At 39.4% G+C, this 21,436-nt stretch overlaps 1 protein-coding gene across 1 annotated transcript in view; it reads left to right on the top strand.

The window, feature by feature from the left end:
• The window catches only part of ARHGEF38 (Rho guanine nucleotide exchange factor 38), a gene marked incomplete at both ends in the record, with an annotated part of 165,444 nt that overhangs the window by 77,909 nt on the left and 66,099 nt on the right, over window positions 1–21,436 (top strand). The window contains one exon of the mRNA XM_080697901.1: window positions 14,977–15,124. Within this exon, the coding sequence (XP_080554027.1) occupies window positions 14,977–15,124 (148 nt within the window). The remainder of the gene's footprint in view (window positions 1–14,976; window positions 15,125–21,436) is intronic.

Here is a 21,436-nt window from a genome sequence, read left to right as displayed (position 1 = left end):
TAGGCATATATTACAGCCATAATTTGTGTGTGTGTGTGTGTGTGTGTGTGTGTGTGTGTGTGTGTGTGTTACTGGGATTGAACCCAGGGGCATTCTACCTCCAAGCTACACTCCCAGACCTATTATTTTAGTTTAGTTTAGTTTATATTTTTGCAGTACCAAGAATGGAACCCAGGGGCATTCTACTTCCGAGCTACACCACCAGTCCTATTTTTTATTCTTTATTTTGAAACAGGGTCTCATTGAGTCGCAAAGGGCCTCACTAAGTAGCTGAGGCTAGCCTCGAACCTGTGATCTTCCTGTCTCAGCCCCCCAAGTACTGGGATTACAAGCGTGTACCACAACACCCTGCTTCACAGCCATAATTGTTGCAGTAAAAAATTCTCTACCAATGCTATACTTAGTGGATAAAAGATGAAAAAATATACTTTGCAAAGTCGTGAAGTTTCTCCTTAAGTTACTATTACCCTCAAAGGGAATTATTTACAGTGATAAATCCAGCAGAGATTACATTAACCAAGTGATCAAGACCCACAACATCAGAAAAAATAACATACATTAACATCATGAACCTGGCAGAGAGAGCTACAGCATGATGCTTGTGTTATTTTACCTAAAAAGTGTCTAATTATGAAAAATACTAGATTGTGTTATATGCATATACAAATACACTACCACAAATGATACTATTCTGTATAATTATTATAAACCAATGATTTTGGTTATTTTTTAAAAGTAAGAACAAATGAGAGGCAAGTGATAAGAAAATTAATCAGTAGTCTTCCAAAGAATTAGGGCCATAAAAGACAAATAACACAAGACTGAGGAACTGTTACAGAATACAGAAAACTAAGGAAGTGTAACAAATAAATGCAAGTAGAGCCTGGATAGGTCTTAGAATAGTAAAGGAATATTCCTATTGAAAATTAAATGTTTAGTTTAATTAGTAGTATTGCACCAGAGTTAATTTCCTTTTTCTGATAATTGTGTTATGGTTAAGTAAGGTGTTAATATTGGGGCAGCAGGCTTTTGAGCATTTCTTCTAAATTAGTAATGGGACAAAAGCCTCAAGACAGCAGAGTATGGAAAATTCCCTAAGGACAGCAGCATGCTGATGCGTGTGAGTACAGTACTAGAAGGCCTCCTTGATCTACCCATGATACAGCATCAATGCAGAGCTCACTGGACATTTCCATCACAAAACCTTTTACTAAAGCGCTTACATTTCATAAGATAAACTGATTTCTGGTGAGATGTTTCCAAAACCATATTACCGCAAAACACAAAGCACAGATGTCTCATTTCTCAATCCTTAGATGGCACTAGTAAGAGCTTGTGACATACCCCTTTATTGCCAAGGGGAAATTTTTTCTGATACCTAGATAAACCAGGAGGAGAACTCTATTCAATAATAACTGTAGGGTTTGGATAAAGTTCAAATTTAAATCCAGAGACATATGCTTGCAGATCTAAGTGCTCCCAGGGTTATCGTGCCAGAATTGAAGGTAGACTTTGAAGTCTTGACTTAAGCAGAAGATCCAGATAGAAAATGGATTTTAAATCTTTAGAGATAAGAATATGAGGTGTAGCTCTTGTTTCTGCTCAAATTGAACACCATTCTGAAACAATTGATGAAAATATGAGCAGGGACAAAACAAGTAAAATGGTAGTGTAGAATTTAAGAGATGTGGATTTTAATATCAGGTTGAATTAGGTCCTGCCTCATCCTATTACTAGATGTGTGATTTTAGGCAAGTTACAAAACTTCATTGAACTTTAGTTTCACATCAGAAAATTAGAGGCACTAATATCCATTCATAAGGTTTTTATGAAGATTAATTAAAGCCATAAATAGAGTTAGCCCAGTGCCTATTCTTAATAAATATAGGATAAGTGATGTTACACATTGCTATTATCCTGATAATACTAACTTATCCACCATTTACAAATATATATGTATATATATATACATACATATATATATATATATATATATATATATATATATATATACAATTGAGTAAAATGTGAATATTTTTCAGAGGCCTTGATCATGTTTTCCAAACAAATAATATTTGCTGAATGTATATGATTTCCATGTGCTTCTAATATTTATACATCTTGTTAATTCATATATTCAGAACGGTGACACATTTTCTTTTAGGAAGAGAAATTTAACCCATCAAGTGTCTTTTCCACATTTGGTAGCGTGAAAAAACAGTAATTATGATAGCTAGGTTCCAAGATGGCCCTCAATGAGCCACGCCTCCTCACATTCTTGCTACAATATAGTCTAGTGCCACAGGGCCTCTGAGGCACTAATGTAACACACTGGAAATGACACTGTGCTGGAAACTGGGCCAAAGCCCTAAGAAAGTACAACAACTTCTGCTGTTTTAAGTTTGCAACCCTGCCATTTAGGAAGTCCTGCGACCTTACTGGGAATATAATGTGGAAAGACATAAGACTGAGACTGAGTGGGGTGAGAAGGTGGCCTCCCTATACCAGCATCCCAGCGCTGAGACCAGACTTCCAGTGAGCTCTGCCGAGGGGGACACTTGTGAATGAGCCACCTTGGACATCACAGACTGGTTAAGCCCACAAAGGACTGCAGCCCCGGGGACATTAAGTTAAGCATAAAAACCACACAGTGGAACCCAGTCAATCCACAAGACTGTAAGAGAAAACTAAAATGGCTGTTGGAAGGCACTAAGCTTTAGGGTTGTTTGTTGCATAGCAGTAGAGAAACAAAACACCAGTGATGTGTTCTTATTCATCTTTGCAGGTTGTAACATTTCAAACTATTTTTAAAAGACTAACATAAATTTATGTGTGTCTACTTGTTTACTTTGTGCACATGTGCTGAGAATCAGCTAAAAGAAGCTTGTGATAAGGGAATTATAATTTCGCAGACAGGCATGGTGATACATGCTTGTAATTCCCGGTACTTGGGAAGCTGAGACAGGAGGATGATGCAGGTTCAAAGTCAGCTTCAGCAACTTAATGAGGCTCTCAGAAACTTAGTGAGAACCTATTTCTAAATAAAAAAATAAAATAGGTCTGGAAGTATAGCCTGGAGGTAGAAGGCTCCTGGATTCCAGCTCTAGTACCAAACCAAAAAATAATAATTTCTCATATGCTTTTTTGTGAGAGTGAGTTCATCTTTGGAGAAAAGGATGATTTAAAGCTGCCCATTCTCTGAAGGTGCCGTAGGCTATCCTCTACTGTTCTACAGCAGAACTTCGTCCTCTTAAAGTCACATGTCTTGTAAAAAGTGGGAATCTGTGTCTTTAGCTAATGGCTGTCACCATTAGCTCGATGGCTGTGGGAAAGTCACAGAGAGGATTGGTTTTGCCTGGTTAGAATAGAAAACTGACCAAAAGGGTTCAACCTAAAAAAAAAAAAAGACTTATTTTGCTCACACAACAAGAAATCCATAATGTCTAAGACTGGTATTAGACATTAGGCTTGTTGGTTTGTTAGAGTATTTTTCTTCAAAATCTCTTTGTGAGAAGAGTATTAATTACTGATAATTCACATTATAATCACAATATGTAGCTCACTGGAGTTAGTGTGCCAGTAGTGTGTGTGTGTGTGTGTGTGTGTGTGTGTGTGTGTGTGTGTGTGTGTGCAGACTCAGGACACAGATAGGGTCCTGTCTGGCTGCGTGGGACAGGTTGGGAGAGTCCCAGGCCTGTTCCTGGAATGTGTAAGGACAACTTGGGAAGAGACATAGATGCAAAGATGAGTGCTTTCTCTTCAAATGACAGTATCAGCAATACTGTCAGCCTTGGGAAATATGGCAGGGGGAAAATGGGGCTTTTGGAGTCAAGGATACACAAATCCACATAGAAAAAGGGGGAAAAATCAGAAGAAAGCAGTTGCTGGGCTGTAACATGGGGCTGGGCCTCCTGTCACCTGAATGGGGCCAATCTGAGTCTCCAAGATGCTAGGACTTTTTACTATAATAAAAACAAAGCACAGGTGGCTTGGTTAAAAATTTAAAAAGTCTCGCAGTTCTATTCTTCAAAAAGAAAAACATTAAACCCTAGGACATTGTGCTGGTGGAACTGGCTAGAGGAGGGAGTGGCTTAGCGGGCAGGGAGGAGCACTGGAGGGTCGAAGGTAGCCGTAAAGAGACCTGTAGGTACGTGCATGCACAGAACACACATAAAAGTCAAGTGCAGACACGTGCACAACTCTGTAAATCCAGCCTCCAAGGAGCTAAAAGGAAACGTGCATTGGGGGGGGGCAAGCCTTGAAAATGTAAAATGCTCCACAAAGAGAGAAACTTTGGAGGGAGACAAATCTGTGCTCTAATTGTGGCTGTCACCATTAGCTCGATGGCTGTGGGAAAGTCACAGAGAGGATTGGTTTTGCCTAGTTAGAATAGAAAACTGGCCAAAAGAGTTCAACCTAAAAAAAACTTATTTCGCTCACACAACAAGAAATCCATAATGTCTAAGACTGGTATAGCTACTTGTTAGTTTGTTAGAGTATTTTTCTTCAAAATCATCATGACTTTGAAATCTTGGCCTTAAATGGCCACTCCACCTTCAGATACCACTTCTTATAGACAAGTAAGAGAAAAACCACCTCATTGGGAGGCTTTTTCATTTTGGAGAAATCTAAGCCTTTCTCAATAATTTCTGCCTATATTGCATTTCATACATAATATTTCACAAACAAATACAAACACACCCCGGCACACATACTTGGCCATCCTTCAGTACAAGAGATTTGAGAAATACCAAGCCAGTGGTTTTCAACTGGGTGCACTGCCAGCCCAAATTCTGTGTGCTTGGAAGAAGAGCTCAGAAGAATAGACAGGCCACTAGTAATAGATGCACATACATGTGTGCCTCTTTTCATGGAGATAGCAAGACAGAAGGCACGCCCCCTCCAGAATGTGAGCTCAACGAGGGAGCGGAGGCGTTCTGCTCTGCTGTGTGACTGCTGTGTCACCAGCACCCATAGCATTGTTCTGCATGAGTCCTGGCTGCATGAATGAAATACAGAGAGAAGAGGAAGTGTGCAATACATTCGTCAGCATGTACAGGGAACTCAGTAGGTGGTTGTTTTGGCTGTTGTTACCGGGTCTGCCTGGGGTTTTGGCCAGTGTAATTTTCAGAGGCCTTTAGGTCCTAGAGAGTAATCAGCTATAGCAGATTTAAGTAGTCTCAAGAGAAGTATGGTGAGATACATGTAAAGTCTAAGAATCAGGCCTTGGTTGTTGACGAGGTGTTATCAGTTTCAAATAGGAAAACATTATTCGTCCTCTTCTAATTCAGTCAGCAGAAACCTAAACTTTTCCAAAGAGCCAATGTTATTTCAATGTGTACATTATAAAAATCACCACCTGGCCGGGGCATGGTGACCCACGCTTGTAATCCCCACACTTGGGAGGTGGAGACAGGAGGATAGCGCAGGTTCGAAGCCAGCCACGCTGGCTTAAGAGACCCTGTTTCCAAATAAAAATATTTAAAAATTAGGTCTTGGAGTGTAGCCCAGAGATAGAAGGGCTTCCAGGAACCCAGTGCCACCAAAAAAAAAAAAAAAAAAAAATCTCCACCTGGAATTAAAGTATCCAGGAAATTGCTGGGCTTGATGCTGTACACCTTTAATCCTAGTGTTTGGGGGACTGAGGCAGAAGGATTGAAGGTTTGAGACCAGCCTCAGCAACTTAGCAAGACCCTTGACAACTTAGTAAGAATGTGTTTCAAAATTTAAAAAAAAAATAGGGCTGGGGGTGTATCTTGGAGGTAGAATGCTCCTGAGTTCAATCCGTAGTGTCAAATATAAAAAATAAAAAAGTATCCACGAAGTTGACAAGGTTCAGAGAAAGACCGTGAGTTATCATTAAAATAAACAGCTGTATTCTTAGGTGTTAGAGCTGGACTAACACCCAAAGAACATCCATTCCATTGTTGAAACAATGAGAGCTTGAGTTGTCCAAAATTATACCACTAACTCTGGAGACAGGAACCCTCGACTTCCAAATCCAGGCCAGAGCTCTGGACATCCCCACTAACTCTCCATCCCCAGAGCTCTCTAACAGTCCCAGGTAACCCTGCTCAATGCCAGGCCACGCTGCCTACCAGCTCCCAAGGCCAGATGTGCCAGGAGGGAAGATGCCATCTCAGCAGCAGACACAGCCATGGTCAGGGACAGGTCCCACCCCACTCTGGCACCTTCCTTCTGATTTTCTCTTCACGGTCCAGCTCTTCTCACTGGTCCCATTCTTTCACTCTTGCTTTCTAAGACCACTGCTCTGCATATCCAGGTACCCCCTCATCATGCCCCTCAGAATGTCAAATCCAATGGACACAGTTTTCTGAACATATTTTAGGCTAGTGCTTCTTAAACTATTCTTGATATTAGAAGAGAAGTATCATGAGCCCCAGGAAAGGTGGGGTTATAACTGAAGGCCACAGGCATGAAATAATTCTGACATCTTGTCTTTAGGATTCATGTAAGATTTCCAGCATACTCTTATGTGAAAATAATGTGGGCTTTTCCCCTTCAAATGTCTTAATAAAATTGATACTCAAGAGAAATACTTATTTTAATATCATGGCCGCCCATCCCACCTGCCGCCGGCATCTGGTTAGATTCCTGCAAGCCTAACCAGGGCCCCTTGGGGATCCTCAGCAGCCATTTTTTTTTATCCTTAAGCTAGGTAGGAACTAAATGAGACCAAAGGTGAAGGACAGTGGCTGCTGCGACTGCTGCTTCTTTATTTTTATTTTTTACTTTTTTTGGTGATACTGGAGCTTGAACCCAGGGGTATTCTGCCATTTAGCTACACCCCCAGACCTTTTTATTTTTTAGTTTGAAACAGGCTCTCACTAAGTTGCTGAGGTTGGTTTTGAACCTCTGTCTCAGCCCCCCAAATACTGGGGTCATAGGTGTGCACCACTATGTCTGGCGAGGCAGCATTTACTCTTCCCACTCCTCACTTCACTGCCTTCTGGAGAACAGAGTAAGGCTAGGAAAGGAAGGGAGAAAGCATAGGAATGGGCTGGCAGTTGGCTGGCTAATCTACTGCCTTGCCCAGTACTAGCATCTGGGCTCCCATCCAAAGAGGATAAGCAGACTGTGGGGAACACTCCTTGAAACTCTTGGCTTCAAGCTGCCAGTAAATCCCCTGCCTTGGGGATGACATGCCCTAGCCTTTCACTCATTTGTGTGTGTGTTACTCAGGGAAATGACAGCCAGAGGCCTGTATTACTGCACCCAGATCTCCAGCCTCCTTCTAGAGAAAGGCCCACATCTTCCTTCTGTCTTCAGAGCCATCCACAGCTTCTCTGTATTCTGAATCTTTTATACTGACAAGCTTTACTTAGATTTGCAGAGAACTGTCTTTTGAAATGTATCTCAGACCTATTATTTTAACTAAAATTGCTTTTTAACATCATCTTGGTCATTTTTGAAACTTGAATTTATTCTATTTTCTGTTAATACAAGAAACTTTTTACTTTAAATCCTTCAGAAGTCAAAGTTTAAGACATATTTTTGCATAAAATTCTATAGGTAGTAAAGAGGGGGCTTTTGACTAGTCAGGTTTTCTTTCTAAATATTTTTCTACTGAAGAAGAAAAAATACAGTGAGTTGGTTAAGTTCAACTGGGAGAAACTGAAAACAAAACATAACTAGCATAATATATATATATATATATATATATATATATATATATATATATTTTTTTTTTTTTTTTTTTTTTTTTTTTACCATCTTCTAGAGGCATATAGTCACTCTGCTCCACAGGGGCCTCTGGGATGCTCCCTCCAGCTCACAGCTCCATGCTCTAAGCAGGTGCCCCCCTCAAGGACAAGGTTGTATCCAAGCTCCAGTTGCAGGTGTAGGGCAGGATGAAGTAGGGGTGGGTAAAGGGTTAGCTCCCCACTTCTTCGAGAAAATTCCTGAATATTGTCACTTATATTCCATTCGTGGACTTTAATTATAGGATCCAAGGTAGATCGGAAAACCTAAATTTTACTGGGGGCAACAAAAAATCTGTTACTTTAGAAGTGGAGTACTTCTGGGGGGATAATGCCATGCTTTATCATCCATGAACTTAGTCTCTGCCATATTTCTCATGATATTGCACAGTTGCTTAACAATGGGGATACATTTTGAGAAATGGACTGTTAGATGATTTTGTCATTGTACAAACATCAGAGAGCAAATTAATTAAGCTACGATGGCTAAGATGTCACCAGGCCATAGAATCTTTCTCTTCTGTATTTTTATTGATGCATTATGACTATATATAATAGACAATTTTTGTTACATATGTGTATGTGTGAATAACATAATTTGATCAGTTTCATTCCCCAATTTCCCCCATTCCCTCCCCTCTTCCCTGCCGGTGGCCCCCTGCCCTACTCTACTGGTTTCCCTTCCATTTTCATGGCTTCTCCCCTCTCCCCCACTGTCAACTCTTCTTTCCTTTTTTTCTTTCCAGCTTCCACATATATGAAAAAAGATATGACCCTTTACTTTCTGAATCTGGCTAATTTTGCTTAATAGAATGCTCTCTAGTTCCATCCATTTTACTGCAAATAACATAACTTTGTTCCTCTTATGCTGGAAAACACTTTGTTGTATATATATATATACTATAGTTTATTAATCCATTCATCTGCGGATGGACAACTAGGCTGGTTCCATAATTGGGCTATTGTGAATGTCACTGCTGTAAACATGGGTATGCATGTATCACTATAGTATGCTGACTTTAATTCTTTTGGAGAAGTACTGAAGAGTGATATAGCTGGGTCATATGGTGGTTCCATTCCTAGTCTTTTAAGGAACCTCCATACTGATCTCTATAGTGGTTGTACTGATTTACAATCCCACCAACAGAGTATTGGTGTTTCTTTTCCCCTATATCCTTGCCAGCATTTATTCTTATTTGTATTCTTGATGATTGCCATTGTAACTGGAATAAAATGGAATCTTTGTGTAGTTTTGATATGCATTTCCCTGACTGCAGACCATGTAATCTTAAGGAACCACTGATGTATAGGCAGCCCCTTGTTGACTGAAATATCATTTTATAGGACGTGGCTGTGCTTGGGTTTGCTGATACCATCCTGGTTTCCTGTCTTCTCTGTGGCTAATCAGTCTCAGGCTTCTCTGCAGACTCACCTTCTAGTCTCCTCTCAATGTTACCATTCACCCGCACTGGTCATCAGACCTTTTCTTCTCATTCAGTGAGCTTTCTTGAATGGCCACATCACATCTGTGACTCCTACTACTCAAGATTTACAGACTTACATCTTTCTCCAAGATAGTTTCTCTGAATCCCATATTCATATAATTCTGTATAGAATTGACATTTGAATATATCATAATAAATTCAAACTCGGTACACTTAAAATTTAATTCATCATCTTTCCCCATAAACTCCTTATTATGACATCTTTGTCTAACCACATGGTTCTTGAAACCAGAATCCTGGGGTATGCCTTCTTATCTCTAGTGCCCCTTTTCTTCCTCTCTTCTCTGGCCTCCATAATTATGCTTTAGTTGTTATAGCTAACATCTTTTGAGTATTTACATGTGCCAGATACTGATATAAATACATTACATAATTTAATACCTTTAATCTTCAAATAACCCTAATATTATTGTTGCCCCTGTTTACAGACAATAGAGTTAAAGAACAGAGAAACCAAATGACATTCCTAAATGCCACCCAGTGAGTAAATAGTAAAACCAGAATATGAACCCAGATAGTCAACTCTTAAGCACTTTTGTTTGCTTGTTTTGGTTTTGATTTGAGGTGTTGGGACATCAAACCTAGGGCCTCCGGCATGTTAAGCTTGTGCTGCACTGCTTAACTACACTCAAGCCAATAGGGTGCTGTAAGCTTCTGTTTTAGCTCACTCTGTTATTGTGGTGATGATGATGATGATGATGATGATGATGATGATGATGATGATGATGAGTTTTACTGGGAATTGAATTCATTTGAGGATGTTTTCCACTGAACTACACTCTGCCCCATTTGAGACAGTTTTGCTAAGCTGCCCATGCTGGCCTAGAACTTTTGATCCTCCTGCCTCAGGCTCCAAAGTCACTGGGATTACAGGTGTGTGCCACTGCATTGGCTGGTCTTGTTTTATTATTGAAGACTTTAGTTTTGGTACTTATCCATCCTCACTGACTACACTCCCAAATTCCATCTCTATAACTCTCATGTCTATCTTTCTGAAATGCTGTTTATTCATGTTAATCTGTGTCTAAAATCTTTTGGTCTGCCGAGCGTGGTGGAGCACGCTTGTAATCCCCACACTTGGGAGGCAGAGACAGGAAGATCGTGCAGGTTCAAAGCCAGCCGCGCTGGCTTAAGAGACCCTGTTTCCAAATAAAAAGTATAAAATAGGTCTGGGAGTGTAGCCTGGAAGTAGAAGGCTTTCCAGGAATCCCAGTACCACCAAAAATAAATAAATAAATAAAATAAAATGTTTTGGTCTTCCCCATTAGACTAAGGTTTCAACTCCTTAGTGATACACACTCTATTCAAAATAGCATGCCCACCTGTAGAATCTCTTTTGAAACTTCACAGATATAGAGTCATCCAAACATAGTGAACCATTCAAAGTTTCAGGACACACTTTACTTCCTCCTCCTATTTCCTTGTTTTTGCATCTATGCATAGCTCCTATTTCAAGGTCAAGTTGTTATGAGAATAACCTCTAAGGTCCCTCCAGACTGAACAGGTGCCCTTCTGGGCTTTCCGGCCCTATTATTGTGCTTTACTCGAGACACAGTAAATGTGAGTTTCCTCTTCTCTCTCTCTCCATTGTTGGTCTGCATAAGTTCCTCGAGGGAGTGTTGGTTCTTTGTTTCTGCAGTTCCAACCAGAATGGTTGGTGCAAAACAATCACCCAGGAAATTGTTGTCACATAAGGATGAACTAAGAATATAACTGCTTTGTTCTCTCTGATGCCGTTTTCTAAACAAAGCCTAAGACAAGGGGATCTCTTGAATATCATTGGCTTTACCCTGGCTTAATGACCTGCAGAGAAAATTCATCCTGAGGTGGGATCACAGCAGGACAGAGGCACATCTTAGAGGTAGGCAAGAGGGTCTGGGAGGAAAAAATGAGGAAGGTCAAGGAGAATAACATGAATATATTTTCCCCAGTAAATATAATACATTATATTTGCCTCAGCAACTTGCAAAATATAGGAGTAATTATACCAAGACATAAAATATGTTCAATATATTTGATAGTTGTTTTTAAAGGAAATAACTAAGGGAATTCTAAAGAGTGCATTTTTTTCACCTTTGCATGGCAATTGCTTTCTGAGAAAGTCAGTGCAGAAATTTTTGAGTTTTAGAAAGGAAGAACACAGTAGCATTATTTATTTTATAGGATTCTGGTGCCTTTGTGACAGGCAGCCAGAAGTGAAATTACCTTCACTGGTCTTGGTTCAGTCCCTTCTCTGCTCCTAATCATCCCTTCAAACCCACATTCATTAGACAGAGCCGTTGTCCTTCACCACTAAAGAAACGCAGCTGAGACTTGTTACCGTGGAAACAGAATCACTTTTTGCTGTGAGACACCTCGCTTCATCGGCACTATTATGAAGCAGAATCCATTGGTAGGGCTGGGAGGCGAATCAAATATTCTGCCCGCTAGTGTTGTGCTTGGCCTTTGGGTGAATAAATGACTTCTGATTAGAGTACTTTAACATCTTTTAGCTTTAATAATTATTATTTAATCCCCGACAGAATTTTATTTGGAAAAAAAGTTAAAAAGAAAATTGATTCTGCTATTTAGGGAAGAGCTATAAATTCTATTAAACTAGAACATGTGTGTTAAAGACCATGAAAGGGGATTTGCAATTAATAGTGCAATTGTGTGTAAAAGAAGTGTCTTCGTTTCCTGGCCTTCTGATCTAATCAGAATTTGAATTTGTGAGGCTGTCTTATCTATTTTGTTTTCTTTTTGATATCTACTCTTCTTTTCTTTCTAGTGAACACACACATTTTTAACTTCCTCTTACATTGGGATGCATAAACTCATTCTCTGCTCCCAGCTTACCAAGGAGCCTCCATCCCAGCTGGTCACACACTCCCACCCAGAAACTGGATCTCTCTCGCAGCCAATGTCCCCACTCCCATTTGCTACCTGTTTCTGCTGCTGGGAGTCTATCTTCACCTTGCGCCCAGCCCTAAATTCAGTTGCTGCTACTCTATTTCTTATAGCTTGTGTAATGGTCTTAAAGGACAAAGCTACTAGAGCTACACTAGTAGTAGGACTGACTCAGTAAAATCTCAGAAACGAAACAAGAATCCCTCATCCTTTCAGCTCCAAAGATGCTCACAGTCATTAAGTTTCTTTACAGGCCCCCTAAAAGCACTATTAAAGCATAAAATCTGGCATGGTGGCACGCACCTATAACCCCAGTCATTGGGAGGCTAGAATAGGAGAATTACAAGTTTGAAGACATCCTCAGCAACATAGTGAGACTCTCAACCTAGTGTGACCTTGTTTCAGAAAAAAATAAAATAAAAAAGGGCTGAGGGTATAGCATAGAGGTATAATGACCCTGTATTCAAACACACACACACACACACACACACACACACACACACACACACAACCTGGAGAGGAAGAAAAAGCCTCTTATTAGCTTGACAGAAATTAGAAAAGAATGTGATCCTTTTAAGTACTAGTGTATTAATTCTAGAGATAGTGAAACAACCTTAAGAGACAAATGATGGTGACAGGCATGTTTGACTTCCATTATCACATTTAATTCTCAAATTAGTCTCAGTATTACTATGGCAACTTTTGTTTCTCTATAAACAAAAGTTTCATAGAGAAACCTCTATGAAAGAACAGAGGCTCATTTAAAAAAAAGTGATTTCCAATGTCACCACACTGCCCCCTAACTGACCTGAGTTCAATGTTCTGTCCAACTGATTCTATCTAACTGATTCTGAGTTCAGCATTCGGTCCAACTGCATCACTCTACCGTGTCCAGCAAGGTTCTAATCAGTGGGGAGTAAACCCAAGGGGGTGGGGGGAACCTCACTACCTGTCTCCTTGGCTTTGTCACCTCCCGACAGGACTTTGGGAGTATCATGTGTTTGTTTCAAACTCAGATTTGTCCATCTTCAATTAATATGGACAATAAAGCTCTTACCTCTTCATGCATGTTGGGAGTGAAGCAGTTAATATACACAAAACATGTTTAAAATACCAAGAAGCTTCACTTCTGCTGCAAGAATGACTTTCTCCAGTTACTATAATAGGTCCAAATAAATAGGTTTGCATCCCTGTCAATCAGTTCAGCCATCCCAATCAATTCAGCCTCCACATCATCATCAATCTCAAACCCGCAATTTTTTTTGAGAGCAGATCCTGTCACATATTTCTTATGTATCTCCCAAATCATCAAATCCAGTGCTGGGTGGCTAGCAGACGCTTACTGCTCATTTAAATGTGATGGAGTGGGCGATGAAATCAAACTATTGTTCAACATCTATTTGAAACACCATGTATAGACCCACTTTCATAATATCAACAAAGATTCATTAAATGCCTGAATACAATTAACCAAAAGTTGGTTCATGAAGATAGTCATAACCTTGTGTCATAGGACTATCTAATATTTATTTATTTATTTATTTATTTTTATTTTGTGGTATCAAGGGTTGAACCCAGAAGTATTCTACCTCTGAACTGCACTCCCAGTCTTTTTGTACATTTTATTTTAAAATAGGGCCTCATGCCGGGCATGGTGGCGCACACTTATAATTCCTGCGCTTGGGATCCTGCAGCAGGATCACGCAGGTTCGAAGCCAGCCTTAGTAGCTTAAGAGACCCTGTTTCCAAATAAAAATATAAAAATGGGTCTGGGAGTGTAGCCCGGAGGTAGAAGGGTTTCCAGGAACCCCAGTACCACCAAAAATAAAATAAAATAAGGCCTCACTAAATTACTACACTCTGGCCTTGAAACTGTGATCCTTCTCAGTCTTTCAAGTACTAGGAGTGCAACACTTCTCCTGGCTTCGAATTCATTTTTAAAAGTAATGATGAGCCTGGCATGGTGGCACATGCCTGTAATCCTAGTACTTGGGAGGCTGAGACAGAAGGATCACAGTTTCAAGGACAGCCTTGGCAAATTAGCAAGGCCCTCAGCAAGAATGTTTCAAAATAAAAATAGAAGTAGGGGTGCAACTCAGAGGCAGAATACCCATAGGTTCAATCCCTAGTGCCATGAAAAAAAAAGTAATAATGGGCGATTCTTATTATCATATATAAGGAAATATTTTATTTCTCTAAATTCTATTGCTTACTTTTCAGAGAACCTCAGGAAAGTTTAGTAGGATGAATATATAGAAATAAGTTACCTAGTACATGAAATTTCATGCCCTATATCTCTAATAAATTCACAAGAATTATTCCATTTTGAGCATTTACTATGTATGGACTATTTTCTGAACTTTACTACTTCTTTTAATTTTTATAATAACCCTATAAAATTAGATTGTTCTGGCTACTATTTTATAGATGAGGAAACAACTTCAGAGAGTTAAAATAATCTGTTCAAGTCACAAAGGCAGACTGTAGCACAGCATGATTCAAACTCATATAGACCAACTCCAGCATGGTCTGCTCTAACCATGACCTGCACACCACTCAGCTACATTGTCACCTTACAGCAAACCAGCTTTCTCTTGTTGCATATCTCAGTCAACTATTCATCCTTTGCATTGTGGAAGGAAGGGAGGGAGGGAAGGAGGGAGGGAAGGAGGAAGGAAGGAAGGAAGGAAGGGAGGAAGGAAAAGGGGAAGGAAAAAACAACTCACTCGATTCTAACACCCCACCTGGGGATAAGGTGGGACCCATGCAACTCTTATTCTAGTCAATATTGTCAAATAAGAAACACATGAAGTGACAGTTCGATCTGACTTGATTTCATTTTGCCTTTGTTTTGTATTTATCAGGAGAGGTATTCTTGCAGATTAAGGAGCCGCTGGAAGATATTTATAAAATCTACTGCTATCACCATGATGAAGCTCACAGTGTACTAGAGTCCTACGAAAAAGAGGAAGAGCTGAAGCAACATCTGAGCCGCTGCATCCAGTCCTTAAAGTAAGGCCTTTCTAAATGGTGATTCCCATCTACGCCCTGTTGCCTAGCGGGGAACATTTTAAATGGATGTAGATGAAAGGTCTCTCATAAATCCTATGTTTTATGAGGCTTGCTGGGAGCTCTGCTTTGTGTTCCCTTTATAAAAAGCTGACATGCCAGAAGCCTGGATTGACTTTTTTTTTCCCCCTCTGAGAGATTGACTAAAAATAACATGGGAGAAAATTCAAGGCTCTGTAGAGATAGAAAAATATAACATCAAAAAATAAAACACGGAAGGAAAGTCTTTTCTTAAAGCTATTGTGCAACACCATAGTTCAAAAGAATATATGACATAATATGTGGACCCAGGACCACTGGAAAACATGGGTTAATAAGGTTAGTAAAAATTTTTATGACTCCCTAAGTGACCCTTCTCTTTCCCCCATCGATTGTGGGGTAAGCAGGGAAACGTGAAAACAAGTCAGGCCCTGCTAAAGTTAGTGTCAGGACAACTAAACATCCCTTCTTTCCTCGTCCCAAAGAGATTAGTGGGAGAGGCTATATAATAGACATTTTTTTTCTAGAAGAAATATCTATTCACTATAAAAATATAAAAATAAAATAAAGGGCAAATAAAATTTTTTAAAGAGCCCTTGCCTCTGAGAACAGCGGTGCATGCCTGTAATCCCATTACTCAGAAGGCTGAGACAGGAGGATCACAGGTTTGCAGCCAGCCTCAGTTACTTAGTGAGGCCCTCTGCAACTTAGTGTTTCAAAACCAATAAGTAAGTAAGCAAGTAAACAAATAAATAAATATAGGGCTGAGAGTGTAGCTTGGAGGTAGAGTGCTCCTGGGTTCAATCTCCAGAACTAAAAAAAAAAAAAAAAAAAAGGATAAAAAAGAGCCCCTATGCCACCATCAAGTAATAACAAGTTACTTTTTTTCTGATCTTTTTTATATGCTTAAATATAGGACTGAACCAGTGGTGCATGCCTGTAATCCTAGTACTTAGGAGGCTGAGACGGGAGGATAGCAGGTTCAAGGCCAGTCCATGGTGACTTAGTGAGAGCTTTTTTCAAAATAAAAACTAAATATGGCTGGGCATGTAGTTCAGAAACAAGATGCCCTGGGTTCAATCCCCAGTACTACCAAAAAAAAAAAAAAAAAAAAAAAGGAGGGGGTCTGCATATGGGCTGATTCTTTTAGGAATATTTGGCATCTTAGTATATATGCAATTTCCTACCATATGAAGCACAAAACTAACATTATCCTCCTATTCCACATCTTACCCAGCTCTCTTATTTAGTTTTTTCACTTTTAAGGATTATCCACTTTCAAATGACCTTGATTAAGCCAGGGATTAACCATCGAGAAAGTGTGGGTTATAAATCAATGCACCCCAGTGTGACTCTCCAGAACATCCTCCCTTGTGTACTTTATTGAGGTCTTGATAAGGTACAAGAAATTTGTAGCAGCATTAAAATGAAGCCAGACCACTAAATGAGACTGCCCTGGAGGAAGCCTTCCTAGAATTGAATCGAATCTGAAAAGGGAGTTAAATTGAGCCCAGTAAATTTAAATACATAAATGAATGATAAGTATAATTTCAACTTTATTGCCCTCTACTGGCCATTAAGAAATTGCAGCGCTTTCGTCTTTTTTTTTTTTTTTTTTTTTTTTTCCCTGACCATGGAGAAAAATATATTCCAGTCACTAAATTATGAACATGAACATCTTGTGCTCACGCTGTGGTGATCATAGGTCTGGGTGCTGAGAAAACAAAAATAAAGATTTTAAACTCCATCCACAAGGGACACAATAGAATCAGATAAACCTTAAATAAATATGCAATAAGTGGTTCCAAGTAACTATATCTCACTATTTTCAGTTTATTTCAGGGTTAGCATCTCAATTCATAGAAACATTAAAGTTTGGAGTTGTAGTCATCTTAATGTATTCATATACGAGGATCAAGAGCTTCTAGATGTACAGATACATTTTTCTCTTGGGAAAAACAACGATGCCCTAGATTTGAGTGAACACACCTACCTCCCCAACCTGAAACCAGTCGCAAGAGCTGGTCTAATAAATGTCTGTCTTGAGCCAGTTTTCTTTTTCAGTTTCTAAAAATTTTGTACAGCAAATAGAATATTTAGCGTCTTGGATCATCACCCAAATCCCTACCCGGAGATGGAGGTCCTCACCTGGAGAAGATGTGGCTCCTCCACTTTGGGCATTTGCTCCTAACTGCTCACTGGTGTGGAGCTGTCTGTGAGTTTATTATTCACTAAACATCCATCTCCTCAGAGAAGTAGAACTTCCCAAAACGTCCACAAGGCAACATATATCAATATCATATCCCTAAAACACAGTAAAAAGCAGAGTTAATTTGGAAACTTCATCAATTTCCAACTACTTGAAATTACTTTCAGAACCAATGTCTTATTTGCTCTTTTCCTGAAAGCTTTGAGCTGTTGTGCTGTGATGGTTCATATTTTGTATATTCAGAACAGTCTGATCTGGGGAAATAGTTTCAGCCACTGGAAAGTGTTAAGGGTTAAGAAGCACAAAATCCAAAGGAAGCAATATTGGCAGAACTATTTCTTTCTTAAGGAAAAGAAAATCAAAATAAAATAGTTTAAGTTAGAGATATTTTCCAAAAAGTTGCCTTTCTCTGAGAATAAAGTTAATGATGAATTGTTCTGGTCTGCCTGAAGGCTGAAAGCAGTAGAATTATTGACATTACTGTAACACTGACCTCAATTGAGCTAAGCTTTAAATTCTGAGAAACAGGTTTTCAAACAGGTTTATAGGCCAAAGAGAGTCTGGAACACCCTGAGGGCCTGGTTTCCCTTGCCAAGTAATCAGTCAAAGCTATTACTGTCGCTCTGTCTTTTCCTAGTGGCTACATAACAGAGCCCAAGAGCAGTTGCCATTTCTAATGAATATTAGGCGCAGCCTCCATTCTTGACTGTGCAAAAAGATATTGGAATAACTTGGTTGGAAGCAATATCCACAAGAGAGATGGCTTCATGCCTCTGAAGCTAAAGTGGATTTTAAAGCAACTTAGGTTGCATTTTAACCAAAATTAAAATATGTTTATTGAGGGCCTAATAAATATTTATTAAGACTGCTAGATAATGTTGAAAATATATTTTAAAACATATAAGCATACTCCTTGCCTCCCAGGAACACAAACTCTAGTTGGGGAGATAAACAATACCATCTGGACCATTTAATTACAAAATAAGAGTTAATGTAAATAATGTAGCAGATGCCATCACAGAGTTATTACTGAAAGGGGGGGGGTGTAGATACTGCCTGGTACAGTAACAAATCCAAGGTCATAACCTCTGGTTATTCTTTGAAGCCCATAATCATTCAAAAGAGAAAATAATATTTATCTCCAGAAAATAATTTTGAATTCATTTGAAATGTTAAGGTACTCTTTCTCCCTGTGTATGAGTTCCCCTGCATCAGCTCCACCCGAGTGTATTAAAAGCTCAGTTTCTCGTATTTTCCCAGACCAAACAAATAGGATCTCCAGTGGTGTAGTCTAGGATCCATACTTTTAATGAGCACTAGCAGGTACTTTTCAATACACGCTCAAGAACTACTTTAGCAAGAAAGCATGTTGTGTGTGGTACTTAGTCCTCTGCCTTCCCTGTAGCAGATGGGCTTCCCCGCTTCCATACAGACATAATCTCAGAAGTGATTTCAGCGATTGGAGACTTTAAAAATGAAAAGACTCGCCGGGCGTGGTGGCGCACGCTTGTAATCCCCACGCTTGGGAGGCGGAGACAGGAAGATCGCGCAGGTTCAAAGCCAGCCGGACTGGCTTAAGAGACCCTGTTTCCAAATTAAAAAGTATAAAAATAGTTCTGGGAGTGTAGCCCAGAGGTAGAAGGGTTTCCAGGAACTCCAGTACCACCCCCCGCAAAAAAGAAAAGACTCAAACTATCCAAAAGTACAATATATATACTCCACACCTTCAACTACAGCCTACAAATCAGCAATTTTCAAGTTTTTTATTTATTCAACATGGAGTGTTTGCAGAGTGGCATTAATGGCCCCAATGAGTGTGTGCAACCCTGTGTTGATACAATCTCTAAAGTTATGCAAGCTGTTTGCTAAAGATCTGATTACTTAGCCTCTTTGGGGTTACTTAAGGTTTCTGATCTGTATGAAGAAAGTGAAATAGAACGGCTATAAATGCAAGCATAGCTATGAGAATAGCCTGTCTGCTGCCTTCTCTTTCTGTTTTTCCAGTCGTAAATACCTCTACAGTACCTATTGCATTTCAGAGGCCCAAATAATGTTTATTTTGTAATAGTAAATAAATGAAAGGACTTTTGAAAATTTTTGGTAGATGAATGACCCATTTCTAGCCTCAGGCTTTGTTGTTATAAGTTCATCCCTCTTTGTCTCCTTGCTAACCAAGGCCACCCTCCTCAGGAGGTGAACATCTTACCTCCAGTCCTGGGGTGTCCTGTCACATTGCTTCTGTACTGTTCCCAGTCAGAGCAGAAGCTAACAGCTCATGCAATACAGAGCCTAAAGGAACGCATTTCCATCCAACACTGTATACTTACTATTCTAAATAAAGTTTTCCAAGTAAAAATTAAAATCACTTCTGGAACTTCTTTCAGTGCCTCGTTATGTGGTATCATGTTTCAACAAAGATTACAATCCTTAAGGAATAGTCACATAAGAACTTTTAATTGCAAGTCAAATTATAATGAGCCCATGAGGGAAGGAGGTATAATTGTAGGTATATTAAATTACATTTTCCATAAATTAATAGGTGAACAAATTTTTTTTTGTGTGTGTGGTACTAGGGATGGAACCCATGGACATTCTACCTCCATGCCACACCTGCAGCCTACTTTTTTTTATTCTTTATTTTGAAACAGGATCTCACTGAGTTGCAAAGTGTTATGGTGAAGTATGTTACGGTGTGGGAATGTTATGGTTTTGGGGAAACTGTCCCTGGGGACACCTGTTAGGGTCCTGGACACAATTTCCCTCAAACCACAACAAAACCCCAAAACACAGAAAAACAGAAAAAACTGCGGGTTCTTGTCCTGAGCTAAGGATAAGTATACATAGCTCGGACACTTGCTAAAGATTTAAAGAAGTTTATTAAAAAGATAGAAATACAGAAGATAGTTACAGCCCCATGCCAATGGCATGGTGGGGGGGTGTTTGAGCCAATTCACCACCCAAAGATACAGCACGTGGACCGGACTTTTTATACCTATGATCCCCATCTTGTTTACATAATTCTGACATAGTAAACGTCCCTGTAAGGTTTCTCCCCCAGCAAGATGTGGCGAGGTGTCTCCTTTCACAAAGGTTGACCCCTCCTACCATCCTAGCTAGACTGTGAAGATCTGTCTTTTAGAAAGAGGAAGGCCTGGCTCACCTCTCCTATTGACTTGTTAATTACTTTTATCTAAGTCAATTTACATTGAAATAGTTGCCTGCTTTTAGGCAGAAACCAAGTCCTTTCACAGATTTTTGAAATATAATCATAGCTTTCTCAAATCTTCCTAGGCCATTCCCAATACTGGTAACACAAAGGGCCTCACTTAAGTAGCTGAGACTGTCCACGAACCTCAACCCTCCTGTCTCTGCCTCCCAAATGCTGGGATTACAAGTATGCGCCATCATATCCGGCTGAACAAAATTTAACTTTCTCCTTCCTGAATTGTCCTTGGCTAGGATTAGCTTCTGCAGTTTTAGCCTCATAGAGAGATTTCTTCAAAAGAATCAAAAGAAAAGGAAAAAAAAGGAGTCCTTACAATACAGTGCCTCTGCCCTATAGATTGTAGGAACCTCTTGAAAAATTTTCAAGTTCCTTTATTATAAAATGTTATACTACATTGTTCATGATGTTTAATTCACATTATATTATTTAGGTTATTTGGTTAAAATAAGAGGAGAAATGTATATTTTCTTCAGGAGTTAAAAGAACAATCTTTCATCATCAAAGTTTTTGCTGTTGCTTACTCCTTTGTTTCTGTGAAAAGTTGTATTTTTATTATTTTTACTTTTATTCATCTTCTCCATATTTTCTGATTGATGATTCACAAAGCATCCTGGGCAAATGAAATTCTGTAGTAGAGAGTGATAGAAATTAAGGAGAGTGTGAAAATAAAGAAAATGAATGTAAGTGTAAAAGAGGTGAATGGAAGGAAACACTGGTCAGAAGAATAATGGTGGGCAATTTCTTTCATTGAAGTAGAAGAGTTCTTAAAGGGCAGTTAATGTTTTTCTGTTTGTTTGTTTTTTGTGTTTTCTGGTCTGGGGGTGGAACCCAAGGGCATTCG

Source organism: Muscardinus avellanarius, assembly GCF_963383645.1.
Source record: "Muscardinus avellanarius genome assembly, chromosome: 6".
Taxonomy (NCBI): Eukaryota; Metazoa; Chordata; class Mammalia; order Rodentia; family Gliridae; genus Muscardinus; species Muscardinus avellanarius.
The sequence above is the reverse complement of the archived record's forward strand: the minus strand, read 5'-3'. Positions and strand labels throughout refer to the sequence as shown.